This window comes from Antechinus flavipes, chromosome 5, assembly GCF_016432865.1.
Source record: "Antechinus flavipes isolate AdamAnt ecotype Samford, QLD, Australia chromosome 5, AdamAnt_v2, whole genome shotgun sequence".
Lineage (NCBI taxonomy): Eukaryota > Metazoa > Chordata > Mammalia > Dasyuromorphia > Dasyuridae > Antechinus > Antechinus flavipes.
This window is the reverse complement of record NC_067402.1, coordinates 178336644-178364453: the sequence shown is the minus strand read 5'-3', so window position 1 is coordinate 178364453 and position 27810 is coordinate 178336644. Positions and strand designations below refer to the sequence as shown.

General features: G+C 33.8%; 1 protein-coding gene across 1 annotated transcript; it reads left to right on the top strand.

Annotated features, from left to right (window-relative positions):
* Positions 1-88: 88 nt before the first annotated feature.
* GOLT1B (golgi transport 1B) lies at positions 89-17848 on the top strand. Its single transcript, XM_052000928.1, has 5 exons — positions 89-251; positions 6959-7050; positions 9459-9637; positions 10966-11047; positions 15277-17848. Exons 1-5 carry the CDS (start codon positions 227-229, stop codon positions 15313-15315), a joined length of 417 nt encoding a protein of 138 aa, XP_051856888.1. The 5' UTR covers positions 89-226; the 3' UTR covers positions 15316-17848.
* Positions 17849-27810: the final 9962 nt, after the last annotated feature.

The window sequence follows — 27810 nt, the reverse complement described above, 5'->3', positions numbered from 1 at the left end:
AGGGGAGGATCAAAGCCTACGACATGGAACAAGATCCTTCGCGATTGGCTCGCTGAGGGAGCGGGTTCAGCCATCAGGAAGATGTTTTAGAATCGAGGTACCGGCGGCTGCGTGTTTCCGGAAGACGTGGCGGCTGCTGCCAGGGTTGCTTTCCCTTATATCCCCCCGGCACTATTCGCGTTTCCCCCAAGTCGCTGTCGCCACCGCCACTGCCAACACCGCAGCCATGATCTCCTTAACGGACACGCAGAGTAAGCACCACCCCCGGGTCCCCACCTTCCCCTCTCCCTCAGGTGGCGCTCACGCCCCTCCCTCACACCCTGGCTCTGCTGCCCAGCCCCGCCCCGCCTACCCCAGGCAATGAATGAAGCCCCTAGTGAGGAGGTCGGCGGGAGGCTGGGGACCCGAAGGGCGAGGTTGGGCGCTGGTCCTGGGCTGGATCAGATCGGGAGTAGAGCAAGAAAGGGTAATAGGATCAGAAAAAGAAGTCGAGGCTCACGGGAGCCTAAGACCCCCCCCAAAAAAAAAAAAACTCCCACCACCTCCTTGCCGGCTAAGCCCTCTGGGGTCCGTCGCCGCCTTTGTTCTCCCGGGGGCAGCTGGAAAGGAAAGTTAGATGAACTAAGGAAGGCCTCCAGGGTCTGAGAAGGAATTTCAGCGTCGGAGGGACCCGGGATCCCACCCCGCACCAAACAAGCACTCCTTTGAGAAGTGCTTTTTGTTTTGTTTGAAGGCAACTGCTTTCATGTATTTTCGTGTATTATGAATGCATATAATATAATATGAATATAATCATGTGGTTAAAATGTGCCCTAGTACTCAGAGCTTTTAAATGTATTTGCACCTACTTCTTGGTTCTTACAACTACCCTCATGTTTGACTAAGTCTCCACTGGAGAATAGTCTAGGTTATCTACTTAGTAAAAAAAAAAAAAAAAAATTAATGTTAGCAATACACACACTAATCAGTTAAAGTCGGTCAATGAACTAGTGTGTACTAAGCACCTACTATTATTTGTCAGGTGTTGGGCTCCAGGGACTGGGGATACAAAGAAAGGCAAACTATCCCAGCTTTCAAGGACCTCACAGTCTAACCTAAAGGCTAATGTTAGTATATTATGCCCTCTAGTATTATCTTCTGTTTTCATTTTTGGTATCCACCTGGTCTTAAGTTTTCAAGACTCAACCTCATACCTTCCAAAAGTTATATTTAATTTACTTTTTTCCATCCAGACTCATGTTTTCATTTACATGTCCAGCCTGTACCACACTTCATAAGTGCTTTTTCATAATATTGATTCTATTTCCTTATTTAACTATTTTTTCCCCACCATCTTCTTGGTGTAAAGTTTCTGTAACCCTTTCCTTGTCAAACAGTACTTTACTTTTTCTGCTAGTTGAGTTTTTTGTGATTTGTTTTTTCACACAAAACAAATCTTGAATACAAAACAACTTTACTATAAATGGAATTTTGTTCATTCTTCCTCAACTATTATTTTAAATGTCCTAATGAAGTCCACAAAATACCAATATTTGAAATTCTGTTCAGTGATAACATTGCTTTCATTGCAAAAATAAACAAGATTATATTTACCCCATTAATGAGTGTCATCTGGTTTTTAGAGACGCATTGAGTAGCAGTTATTATAGGCTGTTCAGAACTATAAGAGCTAGCTAGCATTTATTGTTTTGTAAAGTGCATTATATATGTTATTTTATTTGATTTTTTTTATAACAGTCCTGTTAAATAGGTGCCAGTATAATCCTCATTATTTTTAAGAAAAGGAAACCAAAGATTAGAGGGGCTCAGTGACTTGTCCAGGGTCACACAATTAATACATAATCAGAAGCAAGATCTGAACCCAAATTAAAGACTTCATCCACTGTGCCACCTAGATGCCTCAAATATACACATACCTTCCCTGTCTTTCTTGAGACATTAAATGTGAACATAATTACAACATTTTCAGATTGGATGCAGCAGCATAAAACTACTATGCCACAGTTTCCCTGCTTCTCACTTGCCCTGAATTTTGTGATGAATGAGTAAGTGAAATGTGAATTAACTATTCTGTCACTGGATTTAACACTTATATTCATGTAAGATCTCTTTACAGTTACCCCTGCAAAAGATTTGTTTTGGTTGAGATGCTAACATTGAATTGTATCTAATATGTTTATGTTAGCTGTCTGCAGTTTAATTGATGAGATCAAACTTTTGCCTTACATACTGCCATTTCAGGAGAAGCATTGTTGTTACAATGTAAATTCAAATTTAATTCAACAACCACTTACTATGTTTTAGTGACTACTATATACCAGGTCCTGTGGGGATGTAGAGACAAAATAGTTCCTTTCTTATACCTTCCTTTGGGGAAATAATCACATGTACACAAATATATAAGTAAAGATTAATTCAGAAGGCAGAGAATGCTAATAATTTCGAGGATCAGGAAAAGTCTTACATAGGAGGTAGTATGCTTTGAACTTGATGAGAAAAGTTGAGGGGGACTGTGTGTACAAAACTACGCTGGTGGGAGATAAAATGTTAAGTATAAGAGACAGCTCACAAGTTTGTTTGACTAGAACAGAATATGCAAGTAGAGTAAAATGAAATAAGACTGGGAAGCAGTATCTGGGAGTCGGATTGAGATGGGCTTTAAATGCACTGAGGATTTTATATTTTATCCTATAGGCAAAAGGAAAGCATTAAGCATTTAGAAATGAATACGTGACATGAGCTCCTCCGTTTTAGGAATATCAATTTGGCAGCTTTGTAATGGAGATATTAGAGGCAAGGAGAACAATTTTAGCTTTTGGAGTAGTTCACCTGAGGTAATGAAAGCCAGAACTAACACAGAAGATAATTAAGGGACAGATGATAGAGATGTTAAGGACACATCAACAGAATTTAGCAGCTAACTGAATATGGGCCATTGAAGAAGTTGAAAAGTTGAGGAATATTCTTTAAAAGAGATAAGAACTTGGAATCAAAGGACTTGAATTTGATTCCCATCTCAAGTACTTGATTCTCTTTGTAACCTCAGGTTAGTCACTTTAAACACTTCTGTACCTCTTTTTCCTCCTTAGAATAAAGACATTGGAACAGAGAAGACTGACTTTCTCTGAGTCTTACCTGCTTTAAATTATAATCCCTTTGATCCATGATTCAAAAGCTAATAAACAAGATCAGTTTGTTCTCATAAAAATGAATATGTGATTTATTTAAAATAAGAAAAATTAATAGTAGAAAGGATGCCTGTGCTTCTCTAAAGTTCCCCCCCAGAAAATATTAATTTTTCAATAATTTGTAAATTAGTTAAATAAGATTTTAATGGAGATCAAGTCAGGTAGAAGCGAAAGAGAAAAGAGTTGGGTTAAGGCACCAGTAGGGACATTGGAAAGTGAGGACTAGTTCACATACAACACTGCCAATGGTTTGTGTGCCATGTTTACCACCTATGACATCATTGCCTACTGTACTGTTTCGAACAGAGAAAGAAATCTTTGTATAGCAGCTTTGTGATATAGTGGATATAGTAATAACAGGAGTTAGGAAAATCCGAGTTCATAGCTGGCCTAGGACACTTTTACTAGTTGTGGGACCCTGAGCAATCACTTAACCTCTGTAAACCTCAGTTTCCTCAAATGTAAAATAGGGATAATAACATCTACCTTTGAAGATTGGTTTGAACCCTCAGTATTCCCCAGACAACTCTCTAAGATTGTAAATTAAAGAACTGTTGGAAATCTACATATAACAAGGAACAAACTTCCTCACTGGAAGTTTCTTAGACTAGTAAAATGACAGGTCTGGACCAAAAACTTTGTCATCAGCAAATAACATTTCATACTCACATGAAAATGTTCAGAGATGTACCGCATAGTCTATTGTGAACAGATGGATTTTTTTTATCCCAATCTTTGGTTATATTATATTAACATGTTAATATAATATAACCTTTTCAAATTTTTATCATACTAATCATGTACAGATTTATGGATAATTGTACTCATGCTTGTTGACCATGTATTATGAATCAGAAATGAAAAGATTAGCTAGTCTAACTGAATATATACAAATAGATCTATGTCAACAGTTTTGTTATATGAAATAGATCTGTGATTTTGCATTGTGGGTACAGTGGAAAGAGGATGTCAAAAAGCTTTGATGTCAGAGGACTTAGGTTTTAGGCCCTTCTCTAAGGACTATAATCTTTATGACTATGGCATAAGTGACTCAACTTCCCTGGTTTCCTCATCTGTAAAAAGGGGATTAGACTAGCTGGCTTCTGAGATCCCTTTTAGTTTTAGCTTTATGTTCCTGTAAACTATTAAAATTTTACAATATGAAATACAAAAATCATGTGGAATTTTACTGAAACTTTATTGGTTTTTCCTCCAAAAAAATCATTCCTAATTCACTGAGAATAGCTTTTTATTTTGTAAAGCTCTCATAAAAAATTATAACTTCATCTTATATAGTACTTATGTAGTTACCAAAAATTAACATAAAGGAGAAGTAACTTAAAAATGCACTGGAAAATAAAAGGAAAACGATCTGTGATAAAATCTGTATCATAGGTGAGTTATAAGTCAAATAACTTGTACAAAAGTGATACAAAGTGGATCAGTATTGTTTCACTGATAGTATATCACAATTCTGAGATTAAATTACAAAACTTGGTCACTGTCTTACCAGTCTACTTAGCTTTATCACACATTTGCTCCCAAAAAAAGATTAAATAAATACCTTGTGTGAAATTTCATAAATTATTTGGAAATGGGTTTTTTAATGATTAATATACCACTCTGAAACAAAAAAAAAAAAAGATATAATAGGAAAGAAATTTATTGATTTATTTGTTAGCACTCTTAAAAAATGCATGAAACTGGAATTTGAACCTTTTTTATGCTAACCACCAGTTTTTATTAGCTTATTCATTATGGAGTACAAAAGATTGTACTCTAATGAAAATGGAATTAGTATAGTAAATGGGAGTGAATCTCTTTGAAATATTCATGCCAAATGAAGTTTTTATCAAAGCTTTTAGCTTTTTTTCAAAAAGTTATGTTGAGTAGATGACATTTAAGTGATATATTTATCTATTTGAAGCAAAAGATTGTTTTAATTAGAAATTATTGATAGTGTCAAAAGTGTTTTATATCCTATGAGATTTGCTACTGTGGTTTTTTTCTTATAGGTAGAAGAGGGAATAGCAGTATTCTAAAGGCAGAGAAACTAAAGGTTAGAGGAACTGGAGCTATGAATAGATTAGATTAGCATCCTTCAGGCTAGAAAAAAATGTCCCAATCTATAAAATCAGGTATATAGGTAAGGTGAATATAAATTTCAGTAATAAATCTGGGAGATACCCTTTGGAGCTTAGTTTTAAGACTCCTAAAACTCTCAAAAGAGCAGCAGAGCTGGCCCTAAAATCAGATGAGCTATAGTTCAGAGGTAACTTCAGACCCTTACTAGCTGTGTAACCCTGTAAATCACTTTTCCCTATTTATCTCACTCTCTTCATCTGTAAAATGAGTTGGAGAAGAAAATAGAAAACTGCTTTATTGTCTTTGCCAACTAAATGCCAAAGAGTTGCACACGACTAAAATGACTCAACAACAAAACCCTCAAAAACTTAGGTAAATGAACATATCAGCAAGTTTAAAGATAGCATCTATAAATTCATAGATGACAATATATCAAATTATTAAAAGTTTCAAAACATTCAGATTTTCAATGGAAAATCATGAATTTTGAGTTAGAAGGCACATTAGAAGTCATTTATATAAATTCCTAATTTTATAGATGAGAAAACAAGCTCATGGAGGTTACATGATAAGAGAAACAATTTTCTAAGGTCAAAATGTAGTTTTGACACCTATCATTTTTCTCATGGATTGTTGAGTCAATAGCACATTCACACTAACCTACTATATCTAACTGGCTCTAGACTGCTTACATCCAGCCAACAGTTTACCCTGACTCTCTTTTTGCCATTTTACCTGCTACCCACCACTTTCTCTGCACCTCTTGTGACCACAATTCTTACCTTCTTTCTATTTTTTGCTCCTGAAACAATAATCTAATAATTGCTATCATTGCTTCTGGAAAGGACTTATCAATTGACTCCCTTATTGCTTCCCTTAATCTGGTGACTTCCTAAACACAAATACCCCTTAACCTGCCAAAATTCCTTTATGTTATCTAATATACTGGCCTTAATTCCTTTATGTTATTATCTAAGTTCCATGAAGGCAAGGACTATGCTGCCCTTTTTTTTTTTTTTTTTTTTTTGGGGGGGGGGGGAAAGATGGGGAGGGAGGAGTAATTCTAGTGCTTTAGCATACAAATCAAACACTTGATAAAAACTGTTCGTTGAGTCATTCAGTGATACCACTTTTAGAGAAATTAGTATTAGGCTAAGTACAATGACTCTGAAGAGTATTTATGTACTCACAGAGTTCAAAAGGGGACATGAATGTGAAAAGTGAAGAAATATACATATTTATGTGAACGTGTATATACACACACACATATATATACATATATGCATTAAACATTGTTCTTATCAAACATTATTTAATTGGGTACAAAACATGAAATGAGCATAATTAGAGAAGATCATAAAATTGTCAAATACCAAAGAGATTTACTGATATAAAGTTTGGAACCAGTGGCTTAAATAACCATAATTCTTATCTCTTTATACTGTGTTTCCTGTGTCCTAAGAAAAATTCTTATATAAGGATGGGAAATTTCCATTTAAATTTCATGTTTTAAAGACATTAATTGATGTTAATTTGTACCATTCTTTTGTTACTTCACTTAGAAAGCTGTTCTATAATGTTTAAGAGCCTGTTCCCTAGTGTAACAACTAAGGAAAAAAACCAATCAGTTTTAGAAACCAAGACTTTTATTCTTTGTTACCTTAATTCTATAATTTTTATTACAGAAATTGGAATGGGATTAACAGGATTTGGCGTATTTTTCCTATTTTTTGGAATGATTCTCTTTTTCGACAAAGCACTACTGGCTATTGGAAATGTGAGTTTTTAAAATATATTTTAATGAATATATTTTAACTAAATTCATAAATAACTTTTATAGCATATATATTATAATTATATGGGAAAGAATTCACTATTTTTAGTATGTTTTTAAGATTGTAGATTTAGATTTAATACACTCTGCTCTCAATTGGGAATAAGTTTTAATTATTAATGTGAAATTCAGTGAGATCATCTAGGTCCAGAACTACCTATAATTTAAAACATTTTAATTAGTGGTTAAGACTAAAGAGATATCCAACTGATTATATTAATTTGTTTACCTGAAAGAAGAGATTGAAATATTTGACCTCAATGTCCTAAGTTTTAGCGAGTCTTTTAAATCGTTTTAATCTCAGTCTTCCAGTAAGCATTTTATATTTGCTACTTTAGTAAAACATTAAAAGGTGCTTAAGTTTTTCAGTACTTCTACTCCTACAATACTTAGAGAGTATGTAGTTTATACTAACTAAACATTTATGCTATCATTTAGAAAGAATGGAAGAAACCCAAAAGGACAAATTCCTGATAACTATTAATTATAAGGGGGAAAATAATAGAAAGTAACTGGTAACCTAACAATTTTAAGTTAAACACTAATAAAATATGAATGTTTTGAAGAATCCATATTGAGTCAGAGAACAGAAAAGGTAAAAGGCAAAGTAGATCAAAATTGTATTTGGTTTTTGGTTTCGGGTTTTTTTAATTAAGAGATATTCACAGGACTAGTAATATTGGTATAATGTTTGAATAATTGTTTATTATAATAATGATTATTATTAAATGATGTTTAATGTACATTTTAATGAATTTCTTCTCAAAAGAAACTCACATTTTGGCAATTAGCATAAGATGTAATACACAGGGAAAAAAATTTTTTTTTAAGAAAAATGCTTTAGAAAACTTGTCTATTTCAGATTTCTGACAGTAATTATGGGCTTGGAAAGGTAAAAGCCAATTATATTTAAGTCTTCCGTCCACTGCCACTTATCTTTTCATTTGACTACATATTCTTTAGCATGCTCAGGAAAGGGTATGCAACTAATTTGCTTCTGCTGCCACCATGTTCTTTGAATTTAACAAACCTTAAAGGGCTATATACATGTTAGCTGTTATTAATAATCCTGTTTATGGTAGGGAGCTTGGGAGCCATTTAATTCAAGCCTACCTGAAAAATAATTTTGTTTTCAACATAACTGCTTTAAGTCCAGCAACTCATAGTCTTAGCCTGTTCCACTTTTGAATAGTTCTCTTCATTAACACATTTATCCTCATATCAAGTCTAAAGTTACCTCTTTAAAATTTCCACCTATTGATCTTAATTCTGCCCTTGTTAGATACCAATTCTACTATTTTTTCAAAGTGAAACCCTTCACATATTTGACAAGAGCTAGTCTCCCTCTTCCCCCAAGTCATTTCTTTATAAGTTAAACATCTTAAGATTTTTGACAAATCCTTATATGCTTGAACTTAAGTCCCTTCACCATCCTGACCTTCCCTTGAATATTTTCCAATTTACCAGGGCCATTCCTTGACTATAATACCCAGAACAAAACACAAGAGTCAGAAGACCTGGGTTCAAATCTCTGCTGTGCTGCTTTCTCTACCTATATAACCTTAGACAAATCACTTAAATTCTTTGTTCCTCACTTTCTTCTTGAAAGGAGTACACTAGACAATCTCTGAGATTACTTAAAGTGCTATATCTATGTTCATTTGTCTGCAGTGAATATACAGTACTTCATCTAGTTATATACTGGCTGGTGCAGATTATATATCAGGGCTCTCACCTCTTTGTATTTTCAATCTCTGCATCCCTTAATGAAACCCAGTGTCTCATTAAGTTGTTGGTTACCTATCATGACTTTTACTCAAGATACTCCATCTCCTTACTCTGTATATTTTTAATCACTTTGCCTCATTCCTGGAATTATTTTCCTCCTCATTTCTGACTTCTAGCTTCTCTGACATTCTTCAAATCCTAGCTAAAATCTCATCTTCTCCAAAAATCCTTTCTAAATTTCTTTATGCACCTTCATTTCCTATGTTGATTATCTCCAATTGATTCTGTCTATATCTGTTTGTATATGGTTGTTTGCTTGTTGTTTCCCATATTAGACTGTGAATTCTTTGAAATCAGGGACTATCTTTTAACTTTCTTTGTGTCCCTGGCACTTAGCACTGTGCCTGGTACAGAGCAGATGCTTAACAAATACTTCTTGACCTGACAACTGACCATCAAACTGACCATATTAACTTCTCATATTCAAAGAGGGCCCAGCAGTTTTATCCTAAAATAAAGGGATTATTTTAAGGGTTCCACTTCCATAAGCCTACTTTCTTATTTTTATGCATTATAGTTAAATACTGTTCTTTATTTTGAGGTGAATTTTCTTTGTCTTCCAGGTATTATTTGTGGCTGGATTGGCTTTTGTAATTGGTTTGGAAAGAACATTTAGATTCTTCTTCCAGAAACACAAAGTTAAAGCTACAGGATTTTTCCTGGGTGGTGTATTTGTAGTTCTCATTGGTTGGCCTTTGATAGGCATGATCCTTGAAATTTATGGATTCTTTCTTCTGTTCAGGTAAGGTGATCACCTGAGAAGAGGCTTTTATAATTGAGGAATCTTTTGAGGATTGAGGAATTGTACAAATTGAGAAATTTATACATTCACTCAAATATAAAAATTTGATCAGAATATCAAATATCAAATGTGCTAATCAGATATGGTGAAAATATACGGGTAATGAATAATCTCACAGAATTCTTTTATAAAAGTTGTTTTAAATGTGCCTCATTTTTCCTTTATAGATTAAAAAATCTTTTATCTTAATTTCATTTTTTCAATTTAAAAATGTGCATTATACAAATATAATATTTTATTTTTAATATAATTGTACTCAATAATTACTGCCACTATATAATTATACTTTTTATAACAGGATTTTTTTAGAATTCTGTATCAAAACCATCATGATAGATTTTAATCAAGTAATATTTTGTAAGTGCCAGTGATACCTAAATAAGCAATAGTGTACAATTTGTAAAAAGTCTCAAGCTGAACTAAGTACTTGCAACCCTGGTTATAGCAGTGTTGAGAGAATGAATTTAAAGTCCCAGGGCAGTGATTTGTCCAGAAAATATATTGTCTTCTTAATTGAATTCAATAAGTGTTCTAATTCTTTGATTTGTGGCTTCGTACTGGACATTTGAGGCATTTACTTGACAGTTTGCGTCAATAAGTGGTGGAGTTTAAAATAAGATTTTTTTTTATTTAAAAAAACTACTTAAAATTTAGGATCTAGAACTGATTTTTCTAAATTAAATGCTATTGAGGAAAGATGATTTTATTTTGTGTTTGTACATTTTCAGAGCATGAGTGAAATCTAAAATAAAACTTTAAAATTACTAGCTAATTTAGTAATAACTTATTTGACAATATTTGATGTCTAAAAACCTGTGGTTACCACTTTTTTTTAAATCTAAAATTGAATTCTAATAATTCTAATATTCATATCCCTGTCTAATTGTAAGACTTAAATAGACCTTGAGAATTTTATTAGTGCTACAAGATATTTGTAATATCTTCAATCCACTATGAATTCCCTATAGATGCAATCTGCATCTCACCAATACCATAAATTTTTCTTCAACAGTTGACCAGAGTTGAAATCTAATTTGCAGTCACAGAAAGTCCATTTTGTTTATATGGTTATTGATCTATGGCTTCATTATATTGCTGCCTTTTCACTTTTTCATTATTTAAAATTTTTTTATTAAAATGTCAGTAATTTTTAACTTCTGATCAAAAGTAGATAATATTAAATGATTTTGCACTAATGTTAAATAGTAAAGTTTTAAATATTTGGTATTCTGAATGTTAATTTGTCATTATTTGTTATTAAATTTTAGGGGATTCTTTCCTGTGGTTGTTGGCTTTATTAGAAGAGTGCCAGTTCTTGGATCCCTCTTGAATTTACCTGGAATAAGATCAGTATGTTATCGTTTACTTTTCATTATACCTTTTTAAAAGTTTAAAAAAAAAAGTTCAATTTTTAAAAAATACATATAACTATTTACTAGTAATAAAAGAGTAAAGATATACATGAACATGGCTGTGATAATAAGTAATTTGGTCATATTTGGTGTAGTTTTTACATCTTGTTATATAGTACCTTATAACATAATAAGCAAAAAACAACAACAACAACAAAAACTAGTAGAATATGAAAATTTAATGCCAGGCTTCACTGCATCCATATTCTCCTATTCTCTAACTTCTGTCTAACATTGTTTTGGTTTCTGGGTTACCCTTCCTTTAGAGAGCTTAAGGCACTATACAATTAACTTTTATATATAAATTGTAGTTTTTAAACTAAATGAGAGGAGATTGTGCATAAGCAAGTGTGATCACTCCCACTATTTGCTGTTAACAGGCAATCACTACACAATCATAGGTTGCTTTTGTAGTGAAATCATAGAAAAGGAAATTGGAATTTCATTTCATCTGACTCGCTTCCTTAAACAGACATCTCATCTCTAAGGATGGAGAACACATGACCCCTCGAGGCAGCCTTTCAAATAATAACTCTCATCTGTCCTACTCACTTTCAGCAACAAAGAATAATTCCAAAAAGTCTCTATTACTGCTCTCAAGTGTTTTCTCCTTCTGGTGACACTGTTAACCAGTGTGGGAGGCTGCATGGCATCTCTGCCACTAACCAGCTATGTAACCTTGGACACGTCACTTTATCTCAGTGAACAGTTCTTTCCTTGTCTGTATACTGAAGGGTACTGAAGGGATTTAAAAAAAGGAATTTTCAAGGTTCCTTCCTGCTTTAATTAGTTTCTAGGAGCATTGAGTGTCTATTTGTGCCACCCCTGAAGATACAAAGAGGTCCTGCTCTTTGGAAGCTTGTGGTTTAATGGAGGAATGAATCAGACAAATTAATTAGGACTTTACTTTTTTTTTCCTCTGAACTTATTGTTTCATTGGATAGGAACCCTTTTAGTAAATAGACTTCCTCTGCAAGTGTGGATGGGTTTTTGTTCTGATATTTATAGAGAATTTTAGAGAGTGGACTAGAACAAGGAGTTAATTTACTTGCCTGCAGTTACTCATCAAGAATATTTCAAAGGTAATTGTTAAGCCTAGATCTTCTTTACTCCAATGACAGTAAAAAGCAACATGAGAAGTAGGTAGAAGTCTGAATAGCCTGACTAATTCAAAAAAGGAAAAATCATAGCTAACTAGAAGTTTTCAAAGAAGTCTTTGTTGGAAGACATGTCATCTTAGTTGGATCTAGAAGTTAAGGTGAGAGATAGTTTTATAGATTAGATAAATTCAGATTTGGCTGTATTAAATGGGAAGAAATAGTGAAAGTTACACAAGAAAATTTTTCTATCAGGTATATGACAATATAAGGCTGCAACTCAGGACCAAGATTGAGGTTATAGACAGACATTTCAGTAGCTTCTACCTAGAGATGATAATTGAAACTAGTGAGTCAGCGTACATTTTATAACCTCCTACAGTGTGCCAGATGTTATGCTAAGTGTTGGGAATACAAAGAAAAGGAAAAATCTAGTCGGTGCCCTAAAAGAGCTCTAAAGAGGGAGATATTGTGTGTAATAATATCCAGAGGCCAGACCTTGAGCTCTGGGGGGTGGCTACTGGAATGGGTGAGTGGCAGAGCTCTCTATCAGGAGTCTTAAAAGAATGCCAGGAAGCTAAGCCCCTAGAGTAAATGATCTTGTCAAGACAAATTATTAAGAATTTTAAAAAGAATCCCCTCAATAGCTAGCATTTATATAGCACTTTCAGGTTTGCAAAATATTATGAACTCTGTGAGATAGGTGCTGTTATTATCTGAAATCTATAGATAAGATAACTAAGGCTGGGAAAGGTTTGAGTGACTTAGCCAAGGTCATACAACTAGTGAATGTCTGAAACAGGATTTGAACTTAGGCCTTCTTTATTCTGAGTCGAGTGCTTTGATTCATTGTATCATTAAGCTGTTTCAAATAGGTGACTAAAACCGTGTCTATAAAACACTGGTAAGATTGTTGAATGAATGAAAAAAAAAATTTTTAATAGTCCTGCCAAATAAAGGGTTATACTTTCTGCTCTTTTAAACAAAATCTTAGTTCGATAAAAAGGCATATTTTGACTAACTTGGTTATCAGCAGAACAGTTTACCAAGCTGAGATTTAAAACTGCCTTTTTTTAAAAATTAACTATTAACTTTTTTTCCTGTGGATGCAAATGACATTCAGAAATTTAGAATGAATTTATAAATAGGTACTTGTTTGTGCCTCTACTACTGACTTTTCAGTACTTTGTCAACTCAAAATTAGGGCTAGTTTGCTCACTTTTGCCTCAAAGTTTTGCTGGCTGATAAATTCTTGTATCTTTTTTTTTTTCCCCTGAGGCAATTGGTGTTAAGTGACTTGCCCTAGGTCACATAGGTAGGCAGTGTTAAGTGTCTGAGACCATATTTGAACTCAGGTCCTCCTGTCTTCGGGGCTGGTGCTCTATCCACTGTACCACCTAATTGCCCTGAATTCTTGGCATCTTTAAAAGTCAGGGCTATCCAGGCAAATCCTGTTCTTGAGACCTCTTCATCAGTCCTAAGTCTCAGCTGAGTCAGGCTTGTGCTGAAAGAAGTTAGCAGTAGATTCTGGACTCAACCTCTCCCGTTTCAGTCCCCTATTTGGGAGCTTATATTTTTATTATTATATAGTCACTTCAATTTGATCAGATCAGAATTCTAATTAAGACTTAGATCTGTGAAACAACTTTCATATTAGTCATTTCAATTACTAATTTTACTATCATGCAATCACAGAAACCTGAACCTCTCATTTTACAGACGAGGAAACTTGGGCCTAAAGTGATAAAAGTGATTTATCCCAAATTACATAGCTTTAGTAGGAGAATTGGGAACCCAGGGTCTTTGACTTCAACATCAGCATTCTTTCCACTATACCATGTCTATCAAATGTTTACTTCTAGAAATAGACATTCAGCACTCAAACACATACTGTTGCCAGCATTATACAAACTCAGGTCCATTGTCTTTTAATCTTAACATAATTTTACTTAACTGTATTTTGTGTAAAAAAAAAAAAAAAAAAAACTAGTCTTCATACCTCGACTACAGGAATTTTGTAGGCTTAGTCTGACTAGAAATGTGATTACTCTGGTCCTGCACTTTCATTACCATGAGGAACTTCCAGTGAGGAAACTCCCTCTAGCAGTAGCAGTCAGTCTTTGAGAGGTTAAACAAGAAAATAAATGACTTTCCCAGTGTTACATAGCCAGTATGTGTGCCAGACAGAATTTGTGAAAACCAGGTGTTCCTTAGTCCATGGCCAATTCTATTCACATATATTTCTATAAATACATATATATTTATTTCCTATAATCATAGCATTATATTATTTGTTGAAGTAAAAATCTTAGTGACTGGTGAATTAGTTGTTATACCTTTTTAATATTGTAACACTTGCTATTTAAACTTAAATGCCTCCATTAATTAGTTGGAGCTCACTGCCTGAGCTCCTAAGATATCAAATAGAAAAATAAACCATTTTATATGTTTAATTGAAACAATATGTATAAAATTAAATGCAGAATTTTATTACATAAATCTATAACTTTTGCATCATAAAGTTTGTGTTTAACACTGTTGCCAAACATTCTCAGATTAAATCTGGAAACCACAATTTTAGTTTAATTGAAATTTTAATCAGTAGTTGATCTTCACTATTGATTGATCTTAATGGAGTTAAATCTGTTTGTTCAAAGACTACATAGGCTCAGAAGAGAATCCACACTAATGGTCAGTTGAAACATCTTACTGGGATTATTAATGCATGAATGACTCATATTTTTGCTTTTTTTTTTTCCTTTTTTTGTTTAAGCTAATAGTGATGCCCTCATTTTTCAATTTTATTTATCCATTGTATTGCATTTTCATGTTGCACCTTCAAATTTCAATGCAGAACATGTCATGCAAAAGTACTTTTGTAAGAAATTTATTTTGCAATTTTTATAAAATGTCAGAAGACTTCAGTGAATATTATTTAATCAGTTATTATTAGTCATACCTTGAATTTCTTCAAGTATTTTTCTGAGTTTGTGTTTTGGATAAACATATATAAAGTATAAAGCTTGTGAATATGTGCCATTAACTGCCTTCTTTCTTTTCTTCCTTACAGCTTGTAGATAAAGTTGGAGAAAGCAACAACATGGTATAACAGCAAGTGGACTAAAGATTACATTAAAACTGCGTTATTTACAAAAGCCCCTTTGAAGAAATTCAGCACAAAATTAAATTACACAAAACAGCTTATAACATCTTTTACATAAGTTTATAATGTGTAGTCTGCGATGTACCTAAAGTAATTAGCAACGAAGCAATGAAAAGGTGCTTGATACCAAGACAAGTAACTAAGAATTCAACAAGTGAACTGAAGAAGGGGATTGCCATGTTACAATCTTTATTGAAACTGTTGAAAGTTATTTTTATTGGTTTTTTTTTTTCCACAATGTGCTAAACACAGCCATCCCTCTAGAACTGTGGTGCCTGATTTCTGTCTCCTTATTTTGAAGGTGCGGGAGAACCACCAGGCATTCGGATTTTTTAAGAAATGCTCATCGCAATGGCAAAAACATTTCCTGTTGTTTAACAAGAGTTGTAGCTTCAAAAGTGTTGCATGAGTTAGGATGGATTATGTCATTTTAATGTATTAAAAACAAAGGAAAATCCAAACAACTTTGTTGTATGAATCAAACTTTTTTTTGTTTGTAAATACATAGTTTAAATAAACTTTTGCTGTTCTTAGGAATTAAAGCCAGATGTAAATGCTAACTTGGATTTACCTTCTGTGCTAGAATATGCAAAGGTCATTCATTTTTTTTTTTAACTTTGATCCTAAATTATAGGAGACTAAAGCTTTCTTTGATCAGTAGAATACTTTGGATATACACTCCATGCCTTGGGGGATTTCATCTCCAAGATACCTGCATGTATAATTACATGTGAGCATAAAAAGACATACCCTTTGTACCCTTTGTCCACTAAATAACCTGTTACATTTATTGTCTAATGGAATAGTCTTTTATTTAAGATACTTAATGATTCTAACTTGTATTTTTCCTATTCAAACATAATTGTTTTCAGAGTTTAAAAGGTCTGTCTAATATGATGATAGTTTCCTTGGGGAGAAAGAAAAATCTTGCAAGTTTCAGATCTTATTTTGCTGTTGTTGTTCATAAAGAAAAACTCCCTAAAGAGTTAACTGTTGTTTACCTTGAGACATATTAAGTGTTGAAAAGTTGTAACTTCTGATTGTATCTTAAAGGGCTATTCATATAAACTGAAATGGTTTTCTTATTTAAAAATGTCTTGTTTGTTATGAAGATTTTACACAAAGAATTGCCTAAAAAAAACTTGAGTGATGATATAAGCAAATTATTTTAAACTATTTGTAATTAGATTCTTTCAAAGCCAAGAGAGCTAAGGGAAAAAAAATATTACTTCTGTTTTGTAATAACCATTTGGCAAGTGATAAGAATTTTTTTTCTTTATAGACTTCCCCAGTTGGCATACTTTTTTCAAAGATTTAGAAACATTTGAAATACGTTTTTTTAAATCAACCACAGTACAGATTGTGTTACCATTCATTTTTGGTGATGACATTCATTTTTTTTTCATACATTTTGCAATGCTTCTTGAGCCAAAAAAGTCATAATTGTAGAAATTTGATTTTCATTTTTAAAACATTCTATTACTTCTCAAGTTTTCTGTTGAAGGAGTTAACAGTGAGAAAAAGGGGGGGTGGGGGTGGAGGGACTCCTAACTTCATCCAAAACAGAAGAAAAGGGTTTAAATATTCAGTGAACTGATTCAGTCTTGTGGATTCAATGCAAAGGCATTTGATGCATGACAAAACTCATGCAGCTAAGACATTTTAAAATGGAGACTCCTACCTCAACAGCTGTCATAATTTTAAGAGACTTGGTATTTTATGTCTGTGTAATGTTCAAATACTCTCATTTATTGTAGAATGTAAAAAAAAAAAAACCATACTTTGGGCTTTGAATGTTGTAGGCCTTTGTTCTACGTATTTTTGACAGATGATCATTATTTAGAGTAGATTGTGAAATCTGTCTTTTTTTAAAAGCAAAAACAAAATCTACTTTAATGAATAGCTGCATTGCAATTGGATCTTTATAGATGTGAATTTCTATCAAATTATTCCTTGCACTGTGATATACACTCCTTTCCCAAGAATCTTCTTTTAGTAAGTAATGTTGGGCAAAAACTTGAAAGAGATCTAACAGTGATCCCTCAGTCAATGAAATTGAGAGGTGGTGCAATTTTCATTTAAAGTGAATCCACTGTTAAGATCAGTCTTGATTTCTGAGCTGCTTGAAAGCATTGTATATTTTATAAATGTACTGGTTTTCTGACAGAAAGCACTGTAAATACCACTGTCTCTTAAATTAGCTTTCTGTCTTTGCCATTAAAGTATAATTTGATTTTCAGAGAGGTAGAGGAAAAGGTCAAATGCTACCTAGCCTTAAGTGTTTCTGTCATTGCTCAAGTGTATTTTCTGTAACAGAAACATAATTGGAATGTTTTTCTTTCCCCTAATAAATTGTAATTCTTAAAATATTGCTGCTTTGAAAAGTCTCAGATTACAGAAACAGATTACATGATCTAAGCAATTGAATAATGTAAATACACTTGTCTTACCTCTCAATAAAAAGGTAATTTTATATTAAGTGGTGGTCAAGTGTATGTTTATTAAAAAATTCAAAAAATTAAAGACAAGCATGATAAAATAAACCACCTCATTTTTAAAGTGTATCTTATGTGATTTTTATGAAATTTATCATACACTTAGTACCTCATATTTATTATGATTCATTTATCAAATCATAGTTTTCATGTAAAGTAAAAATATTTTAGAAACAAATTTTGTGAACAAAGCATCTGTATCCCTATAAAATATTTAGTATAATTCATTTACCAAATCCCAGTATTTGTGTAAAGCAAATATTTTAAAAGCATGTATTTTGTTAACAAAGCACCTGTATCCCAGGGGTAATTTACTTGATTCAGGTCATCTGGCTTCTATAAAGAGCTTCCAAAGTTGACAACCTTCATTCATTCAATTTTATAACATGCTTCTATATTTGCAACCCTATATATATAGGGTTACATAGCAGTCAGGTACAGAAATAATTGAAATCTAGATATTTTAATTTCTTTTTCATTTTAGATAGCTGTTCTTGACTGACCAATTCCCTTCAGCCTTGTAAGTGTAGCATGTATATATAAACGATTTTTGCAAGGTGAAAAATACTTCACCTAAAATTATAGTAATTTTCCGAAATGTAGTGTTTGTAGTAACTATGATTTCTGAGAGTTAGATGGAGTTATTTTTAATATGGGCATAGTAATCTGAGATTACCACTATTATAATTGTTGACAAATCATCTCACCTATCTGGGTCTTGGTTTTCCCAGTTATCAAATGAAAGGTTTGATCTAATCACTAGGATCTACTGGACCCTGTTGATGTATTATACAGTTTTTCAGGAATTGACTAAATATTTGCAGCTACTGTGTGCAGTCATCACAGATCCCAGTGGTTGTTACAAACATTTGCAAAAAAGATGAAGGGGAAATTCAGGAATTAGTTAAGTGGGATAGAGATGCCCAATTTTTTTTTTTTTTATTTGGCCAGTATCTTATGGGACTGTTGCAGCCTACCTCATAAAGCAAGATGGTATTGATAGGAGTTTCTGTTTGTAGTAATGAGGCCAAATGATAAAACCTTTTACATTCTCATAATAATGAACTCTAGGTTCATAATTGATCTTAATCTGTCATTCTGCCTCTTCCTCTTTTTTTTTTTTTAAAAAATCCCAAACCTTGTTCCTTGTCTTCACTAATCTCTAATCCCTACAGGAGTCCTCAAACTACGGCCCACGGGCCAGATGTGGCAGCTGAGGACGTTTATCCCCCTCACCCGGGGCTATGAAGTTTCTTTATTTAAAGGCCCACAAAACAAAAGTTTTTATTTTTACTATAGTCCGGCCCTCCAACAGTCTGAGGGACAGTGAACTGGCCCCCTATTTAAAAAATTTGAGGACCCCTGCCGGGCCTAGAACCTTCAGTTGTTTCCTAATCCATCCCTGCTGAACTCATCTTCTTTTCCCATCTTGACTAGTTGAAGAAGCAATTCAATTCCCCCCTGATCTTCCACTTTACTGAGATGGCTTCACCCAGATCCTACATTGAAAGGTAGTCCATCTCCTTGCCAAGGCATTCCCTACACGTCCAAGTGATCCCATTCTTTAGTCTTCTCCAGCAGATTGACCTTTCTATCATCCCTGCTTTCTCAAATCTTAAATTTCTTATCCTATTGCCTGCAAATATGCTCATGTCCCTCTTCCTGCCACCAAAATCCTCAAAAAACCTCACTTGATCTGTACTTTCTCACTAGCTATTAATTATCCACTCATTTGATATTTTTTCCCCTCAAAAGATTGGGCTAGAAGAGAGGAAACTATATTAAAATATATAATGTATTATATATTGTGTTGCACATATTTTGTATAAGAGTTTATATAATATAAATATGATGTGTATAATATATTAATATTTTTAAGTATGTCATTTTAATTTTTAATAATGTTTTCATTTTAGCAATAATTGGGGGAGCCTAGTATGGTAAATTCTAAAGCCAGCAGTAATATCAACTAAACTACATGTTATGAATAGTCATTTTTTATCCAAATGAAGTGGAGAACCTAAGAAAGTTAAACCTCTGCTCCTGAACAGCCATCTCTAGTACCAAGCTAGTCCTAGTCCCTTGTACTTCCTAGTTTTTTACCCTCTCCTGTAGCTGGAGAGACAGCAGCTAAGGTGCTCATATGATCCATGAAAGTGAGATTAGGTACAGATATGGGTCAGTGAAACTTTATAAATGTGGATTACTTCATCAACCTTCAACCATATTTTCACCTCCAAGTCTTAATATTAACCAACAACCCCCCCTCATTTTTCATGTTTCACACACACACACACACACACACACACACACACACACACACGAAAAAAAAAAATCACAGAGTTGTAAAGGACCCCAGAGACCCTACAAGCCAAAATAAAACTGATTTTAGTACAGTACTTGCCACATTTGTTGTTCAGTTGTTTCAGCCCTATGACTTTTTTGTGACCCCATTTGGGGTTTTCTTGGCAAAGATACTGGAGTAATTTACCATTTTCTTCTTCACCTCATTCTCCAGATGAGGAAACTGAGGCAAACAGGTTAAGTGACTCAACAACTCCTCTCTTAATTAACAGATAGTTTTCAAAAATTTACTATGTCTAAGGATTTTTTCTTCTTGAAGCCAGTCTGGTAAAATAACAACAAAAAAACCACCTTTCTAACTTAGTGAGTATGGTCCTCAAACTACAAACATATAGTTCGTTACTGGACCCCTATTTGAAACCTTTTGACATGATAGGGAAGACAAAACATAATTATGCTCGTGCTACCATGATGAGAAAATGAATAGGATATTACTTTAAAATTTAAACAATAAAATTCTTAACTTCTGCCGAAAAGAGAAATGTTGAGAAAATGTACATCAAGGCCAAATTAATTGGTGGCCCAGTAATAATAATGAATATAGGCCTTTGCTTAATTTTGGAGCCATGATTGTATAGATTCTCTATGGAACTTGTTTTATGAATTCTTCATTGTAATATTTTCTCACCATCTTCTTGTCTCCTGGTTTACAGAAGACAAAACTTTAAGAAGGGAATTAGCAAAAATACTATGGCCTCAGATACTTATTAAAGATGCAAAAAGTGTGAGTGATAAGCCAATGGGCAAATATATTCACAGAGTTTATATTTATATATGTATGTATAATAAACATATCTTTTCTTACACATTTGTACATACATACAAACATACATCCACACATACAAAAACAGGGAGAGTTTAAAAAGCTTGATATTGCTAAGTGAAATGAGCAGAACCAGGAGATCATTATATACCTCAACAACGATACTGTTTGAGGATGTATTCTGATGGAAGTGGATCTCTTCAATAAAGAGAGCTAATTCAGTTTCAATAGATCAAAGATGGACAGAAGCAGCTACACCCAAAGAAAGAATACTGGGAAATGAATATAAACTGCTTGCATTTTTGTTTTTCTTTCCGGGTTATTTATACCTTCTGAATTCAATTCTCCCTATGCAACAAGAAAACTTCCGTTCTGTGCATATATATTGTATTTAGGATATACTGTAACCTATTCAACATGTAAAGGACTGCTTGCCATCTGGGGGAGGGAGTGGAGGGAGGGAGGGGAAAAATCGGAACAGAAGTGAATGCAAGGGATAATGCTGTAAAAAATTACCCTGGTATGGATTCTATCAATAAAAAGTTATTTAAAAAAAATAAAAAAATAGAAAGCTTGATATAACCTGGATATACAAAATCCAAAGGGAAACATTTTGTGGAAATTTACCCCCAAAGCTTTCTTCCTTCTGAATAGCTCAAAGATCATTATAATGTCTCTTGCTGAGTTCTTGATTGTCTGTTCTTATTACTTTTTTTGACCTTGATTGTTCCTACCCTCTAGGTTTTATCTTTGAAGGTCCCTTCCCTATCCTGATTGCTTTAATCTTAATTGTTCCTTCCCTCTACAGATGTCTTGATTTATACATCTATTTATACAAGCTATCACTTGTATGTATGAGTTAGAATGCACTCATACTAACTGTTCTTAGCTCATCTGCCTTTTCTAAGTTCAAATTGCATTGCCATGGAGATGAGATGTACAAGTAGACACCACCCAAGAACATTGAGTAACATTTTGGAAATGGTAAGTATATTTCTGTGTTAATACAGACTATATATGGCAAAATGATTCAAATTATCTCTCTCAAATGATTTCCTTCTCCCATGACTCCAAATAGCTGAAGGAAAAACTTGCATTAACAGAGTAACTGTCCTCCCAACAAGAAATGGGAATCAAAAAAGGAATTGTAAATTCCTTTTGCAGCTAGCAGTGGTCAATACTGTGTACATCCACAAATTCTATATGCCTTCTTTTGTTCTCTGTACTTTATTACCATCATTTATTTTTCCTACTATACAAAAAAACCCCAACAACTAATGGTTGCTAATCTGAGTCTCATAATTAAGGTTGGCAGTACTATGAGTTTGGGCAGAAAGGGAAAAAAAAAAAGAGTTCACAGTCTCCAGACTAACAAAAAAATAAATAAGTTTCATGACCAAAAAAAAAAAAGTCTATATGGAGTAGAACACAGTTTTGAAAGCTTAATTGGGAAGAGGGATCCTTTACTGATGTTCATGTTGTTTCCCCATGGTGACTGGTTTCTTATTCTTTACCTCCATTGAAGGCAGTAATACATGAAGAAATAACTATTATCGCATTCAATCTCAGGATGTAAGTGAGGATTTGTAGAAGAGAAACCACCTGAGCAGCCCTGATCCCACTTATATCATCCAAATCTAATTATGTGTGATGGTTCTGTCCTTGGGAATTAATATTTGAGGATTTTTCTTTTTTTTCCTTTTGGTTTCTCCCACCCTCTTCTTTCTTCTTCTTCTTTCTTCTTCTTCTTTCTTCTTCTTTTTTCTTCTTCTTTTCTTCTTCTTCTTCTTTTTTCTTCTTCTTCTTCTTCTTCTTCTTCTTCTTCTTCTTCTTTCTTCTTATTTTTCTTCTTCTTCTCCTCCTTCTCTCTCTCTCTCTCTCTCTCTCTCTCTCTCTCTCTCTCTCTTCTCTTTCTCTCTCCTCTCTCTGTCTCTCCTTTCTCTGTCTCTGTATCTCTCTGTATCTTTCTCTCTTTTTTTCTCTATCTCCCCTTATTTCTGCTCCTGAGCGTTAAGCTTTGTTTTCATACAGCCTCATTGAGTTTCTTTGGTTTCATTTTTGTTCATTTTTCAATTTTTCTTATGTAAAGATTTTAGTATAATTTCTAGTTATGTGTTGTATATTTAAACATTTACTTCAGGAAAGTCCTATTTCCAATTTTATTTTATTAGATGTTGTGTCTAGATCTTTATCTGACAAGTTCTTCTCTTATAATCTATTGGCAAAATAGGAAATAATTGAGTTTCTTTTACTTCTAATCAAATAGATGGGGTAGTGGGAGAAGAAAAAAGAAGCTCACAAACCACTATACTCCTTGTGAATGGGTGTGAATACACTATTGATCAGGTCCTGTAATTCCATGTGAATACTCTAAAAGATGATGCTAGCTATTTCAGAGGGAATACAAATTGTCTTCTACTCTATTAAACTGACTCTGTTCTGTTTCCCAGTCTCTGTAATTATAGTCAAGTTGCATACAAGTCATGCTTTTCTGATCTCAGGTATCCCAGACTTCTTGACAGCTACAAATTTTCAAGCCTTCTTGACTCAAGCTGCCAAAGTCAATCTCCCCCTCTCACAAGAAGCTTTCCCATCAATCTGAGGCTAGATTTAATGGTTGCTCATCTTGAAAGAGCTGCATTTTCTGTTTTTTCTTTAATGAAAGTGGAATTCCAATCCACTCCTTATGAAAAGTCTCAAAGAGAAATAAACTAAACATTCCAAAAAGAGAGCTAGAGAACAAAGTTATTTCTTTTGAAGCCTATTGAGTAGGCTTCTTGACTCAGAGGTCAATCCTCTCAGATAATACTTTGGCTCAATCCTCCCTCTCTTGAGCAAGGGAGGGAATTTAGGGAAGGAAAAGAAAGGGTCCAACCAGGATAATGTCGTCATCCTAAAGAACCAGTGCTAAACGTGTGTCCCCAAAAGTGGCCAAGTACAGGGTAGTTCTACATGGTCCATAGGATGGCTACTGTTTCTTCCTTCCTTTCTTCCTTCTTTCTTTTCTTCTTTTCTTCCCTTTTTCCTTCTGTTTTTCTACTTAAGATTATACCACCAACACTTTTAAGAAACCTTTCCTGGAATCAAACATTTAAAACCTATATTGGATTGCTTACTGTCTTGAGGAGGGGGGACATGGAAGAGAGGAGAAAAATTTGAAACACAAGATTTTGCAAAAGTCAGTGTTAAAAACTATCTTTGCAATGTATTTGGAAAAATAAAATGCTGTTTAAGAGGAAGGAAGGAAGGAAGGGAGGGAGGGAGGGAGGGAGAGAGGGAGAAGCAAAGAAAGAAACAAAGAAAGAAACCTTTTCTGCCATTCATATTTTCCACTTTCCAAATCTTTTTCTAATGTCTTTTTGATTGATTTTCTTTCTCTTTTAATTAATTCTCTCTCTCCACTTAACTCTATGGATGAAAACATTACCCAGGGTTCTTTAATCAGCTTTTATCTCTCTCTCTACATTTTTCCTCTTTAATGATCTCCTTCAGTCATGTCTTTACCTATAATAACCATGCAAATAGTCGCTTGAGCCCTAATCTTTCCTCTGACCTTCAGACTAACATTTCCCATTGTCTTTTGGACATCTTTATCCCTATTTTCCACAGTCATATCTATCTTAAGCCATTTAAGAACAAGTTTACTGTACTCTCCCCAATCATAATAATAACTCACATTTAAGAAGTGCTTTAGAATTTACATTGTGCCTTCTTTTTTACAATCAAGTAAAGCAGGTAGAGTGTTATTTTTAGGCATTTGATATCTCTCACATGAACCTCATACCTGGTCTTCTTGCCTTAAAGCTCCCTATATGATCCCAATCTATCCAAGACAGAATAAGAATTACAGATGCCCAGAGTTGGAAGGGAAATAATCCTCTCAAGAATATAAAAATGAATGATCATTCATCCTTCTCTTATCTACTTATCTACTTCAACTGAAGGGGAACTCATGCTCTCTCAACACTACCCTCTGTTGGGAAAGGGACCCACATGTACAAAAATATTTGTGGCAACCCTTTTCATAGTGGCAAGAAACTGGATAATGAATGAATACCCATCAATTGGAGAATGGCTGAATAAGTTACGGTATATGAATGTTATTGTTCTGTAAGAAACGACCAACTGATATTAAGTGAAATGAATAGAACCAAGAAATCATTGTACATAGCAACAACAAGATTATATGATGATCAATTCTGATGGACGTGGTTCTCTTCAACATTGAGATGATTCAAACCAGTTCTAATGATCTTGTGATGAAGAGAGCCATCTTCACCCAGAGAGAAGATTGTGGGAACTGAGTGTGGACCACCACATAGCATTCTCACTCTTTCTGTTGTTCGCTTGCATTTTGTTTTCTTTCCCAGTTTTATTTTTCTTCCTTCTTGATCTGATCTTTCTTGTGGAGCAAGATAACTGTATAAGTATGTATATATAAATATATATTGGATTTAACATGTATTTTAACATATTTAACATGTTTTGGACTACCTGCCATCTAGGGAAGGAGTGGGGGGAAGGAGGGGATCATTTGGAACAGAAGGTTTTGCAAGGGTTACCCATGCATATGTTTTGTGAATAAAAGGCTTTAATAAAAATTTAAAAAGACTACCCTCTGTTGTTGTATAGTTAAGATTTTTCCCTTACATTAAATATAAACTTATAAAATCTTAACTATATTTTTCCCTTACATTAAACATAAACTTGGCTTCACTGTAACTTCTGCTCATTTTTTTCTAATTCTACCTGACGAGCTCAGGCAGAAAAGGTCTAATCTGCCTTCCATGAGGCTGCCTTTGAAATATTTGGAGAGAGTTATCATACATCCCTCTCCAAAATCTTTCCAGTTTTTTTTCAATTAATCCTCATAAAGCATAAATTTATGATTTTTTTTTGCCCTTTTCTGGAAAGTCCAGTTTTTCAATGTCCTTTTTAAAATGTGGAACTCAGAACAAATAATAATCTAAAGACTAATAGATAGATAGATAGTAAGATATACATATATATACATATTTATATAGAGAAATCTAGATAGAATATAGATAGATAGATAGATAGATAGATAGATAGATAGATAGTCTGACCACATAGAATATGGCAAATGTGGGTCCTGATTGGTGGAAGCCACACTATTTGGGCAAAATCTATACTATTGGAATGAAAGCCATTCCAAGGGAGGAGTGTGTGAAATCTATTACAAAATTACAAGAACACTGTACCAGCAAATAATCTGGTGTTTGGGAATTTATTCAAACTGACCAGCACGCAGTCTTGTTGGGTTGAGAGCTACAAGAAGGATATAGCAATCAAGTGCAAGCTATAGCAAGACCCAAGGACACTGTGATCAGAATATAACCTTCACTGTGTCCACCCCATTGGGTGTTCAAGCACTTACCTAAGGGTACTGGCATGTCACTAAAGCCCTGTAATCCAGGCCCAAAATTAAAAGTACTTGCTAAGTATAATGCGAATCTACAATGACATATATAATGATGCTTTCCAGCTCCTCCTCCCTTTGATTTCTAAAATTATCATGAGATTTTTTGGGAGGAGGGTGTTTGTGAGGATCTACTGAATATCCTGTCAGTTGCTCCTAGACAGCCCCTGGGTAAGTAACCCGTTATGATTATTAAACCTTTATAAAATCATATTAGAGCTCCCTATTTCTTTCTTTGGCACAAATAGCTTGTAGGGAAGAGACTCAGAGTTCCATTTGTTGGGGAATTTTAAACCCTACAGCAAGACTAGTTTGGAGTATTCCTCTTAATGGATCTATTAGTCTTCTTGATTTCTAAGATTATATCATCAGAATAATCTTCCTAAGCATTACCATAGTTAAACTGATCTTCTACTTAAAATTCTTCAATCACTTTTCATTCCCTACAGAATAAAATTCAAATTCTCTAACATAGACTTCAAGAAATTCCAATCTGTTTTTTTTTTAATAACCAAGTCTCATATCAATTTCTATACATTACTCTCAGGCCAAATTGCATTACTAAGCAATCCTCCCAAATAATTAATGAATTGTTAATCTAATATCTCTGTTCATAGTCATCTCTACATAGAAAACTTGCCCTTCTCAAAAGCTACCTTTTAAAATCATACTTATTGTTTGTCTGTTTAAATAATACCACATTCACTAAATTTCTCTTGTCCTTTAACTTCTATGGCATTTTCAACTTTTTTTTATCCTCCTTGTATCTTTCACCTTGTTATATATAGTAAACACTTAAATGAATTTAAGTCAAATAATGAGTATGTGACATAAAGTCATATCAAGATTCACTCACATTTCAATTTCTCAAAAATTGAGCCAGTATTTAGTGGTACCATAAATTATAGTTTGAGTAGCAGATAAATTGCTTAATGTGGAATTGAGATACCTTGGGTTTAAATCTTCCCTCATACACTATAGTTAGGGGATCTTGGATGAGTCACTTTATGTTTCTAAATCTAATTTTCCTCACATGTAAAATGGAAATAACGAGATCTTCTACTTCATATATTGATGAGCCACAAATGAGATATTCTTTGTAAAATACTTTGGAAATTTTAAAGTGCTTTCTAAATGTCAGTGATATTATTCAAGTTTTACTTCCAGGCAGAGTCATTGATCATTTATAAGACAATGATGCTTCATTGAAAATTAGAGGGACACACTGAGTTGATGCTGATGTATTTAGAACGTAGCCTGGCTGATGTGCTAAGTGGCTAAACTAAGAGTGTCTACCCTTTTAATCATCTTGACTTCCTGCTGGCTAATCTCCCAGGAAGGATCATCAGACCTCTTTCTCTGTCTCCGGGGCTGACAAG

What these genes read in the sequence shown, in the direction of transcription:
- GOLT1B (XM_052000928.1), top strand. Translation starts at nt 227, where the DNA reads ATGATCTCCTTAACGGACACGCAGA. An exon ending in CTCCTTAACGGACACGCAGA is followed by an intron (nt 252 to 6,958) that starts GTAAGCACCACC and finishes TTTTTATTACAG; the next exon opens with AAATTGGAATGGGATTAACA. An exon ending in GGATTCTTTCTTCTGTTCAG is followed by an intron (nt 9,638 to 10,965) that starts GTAAGGTGATCA and finishes ATTAAATTTTAG; the next exon opens with GGGATTCTTTCCTGTGGTTG.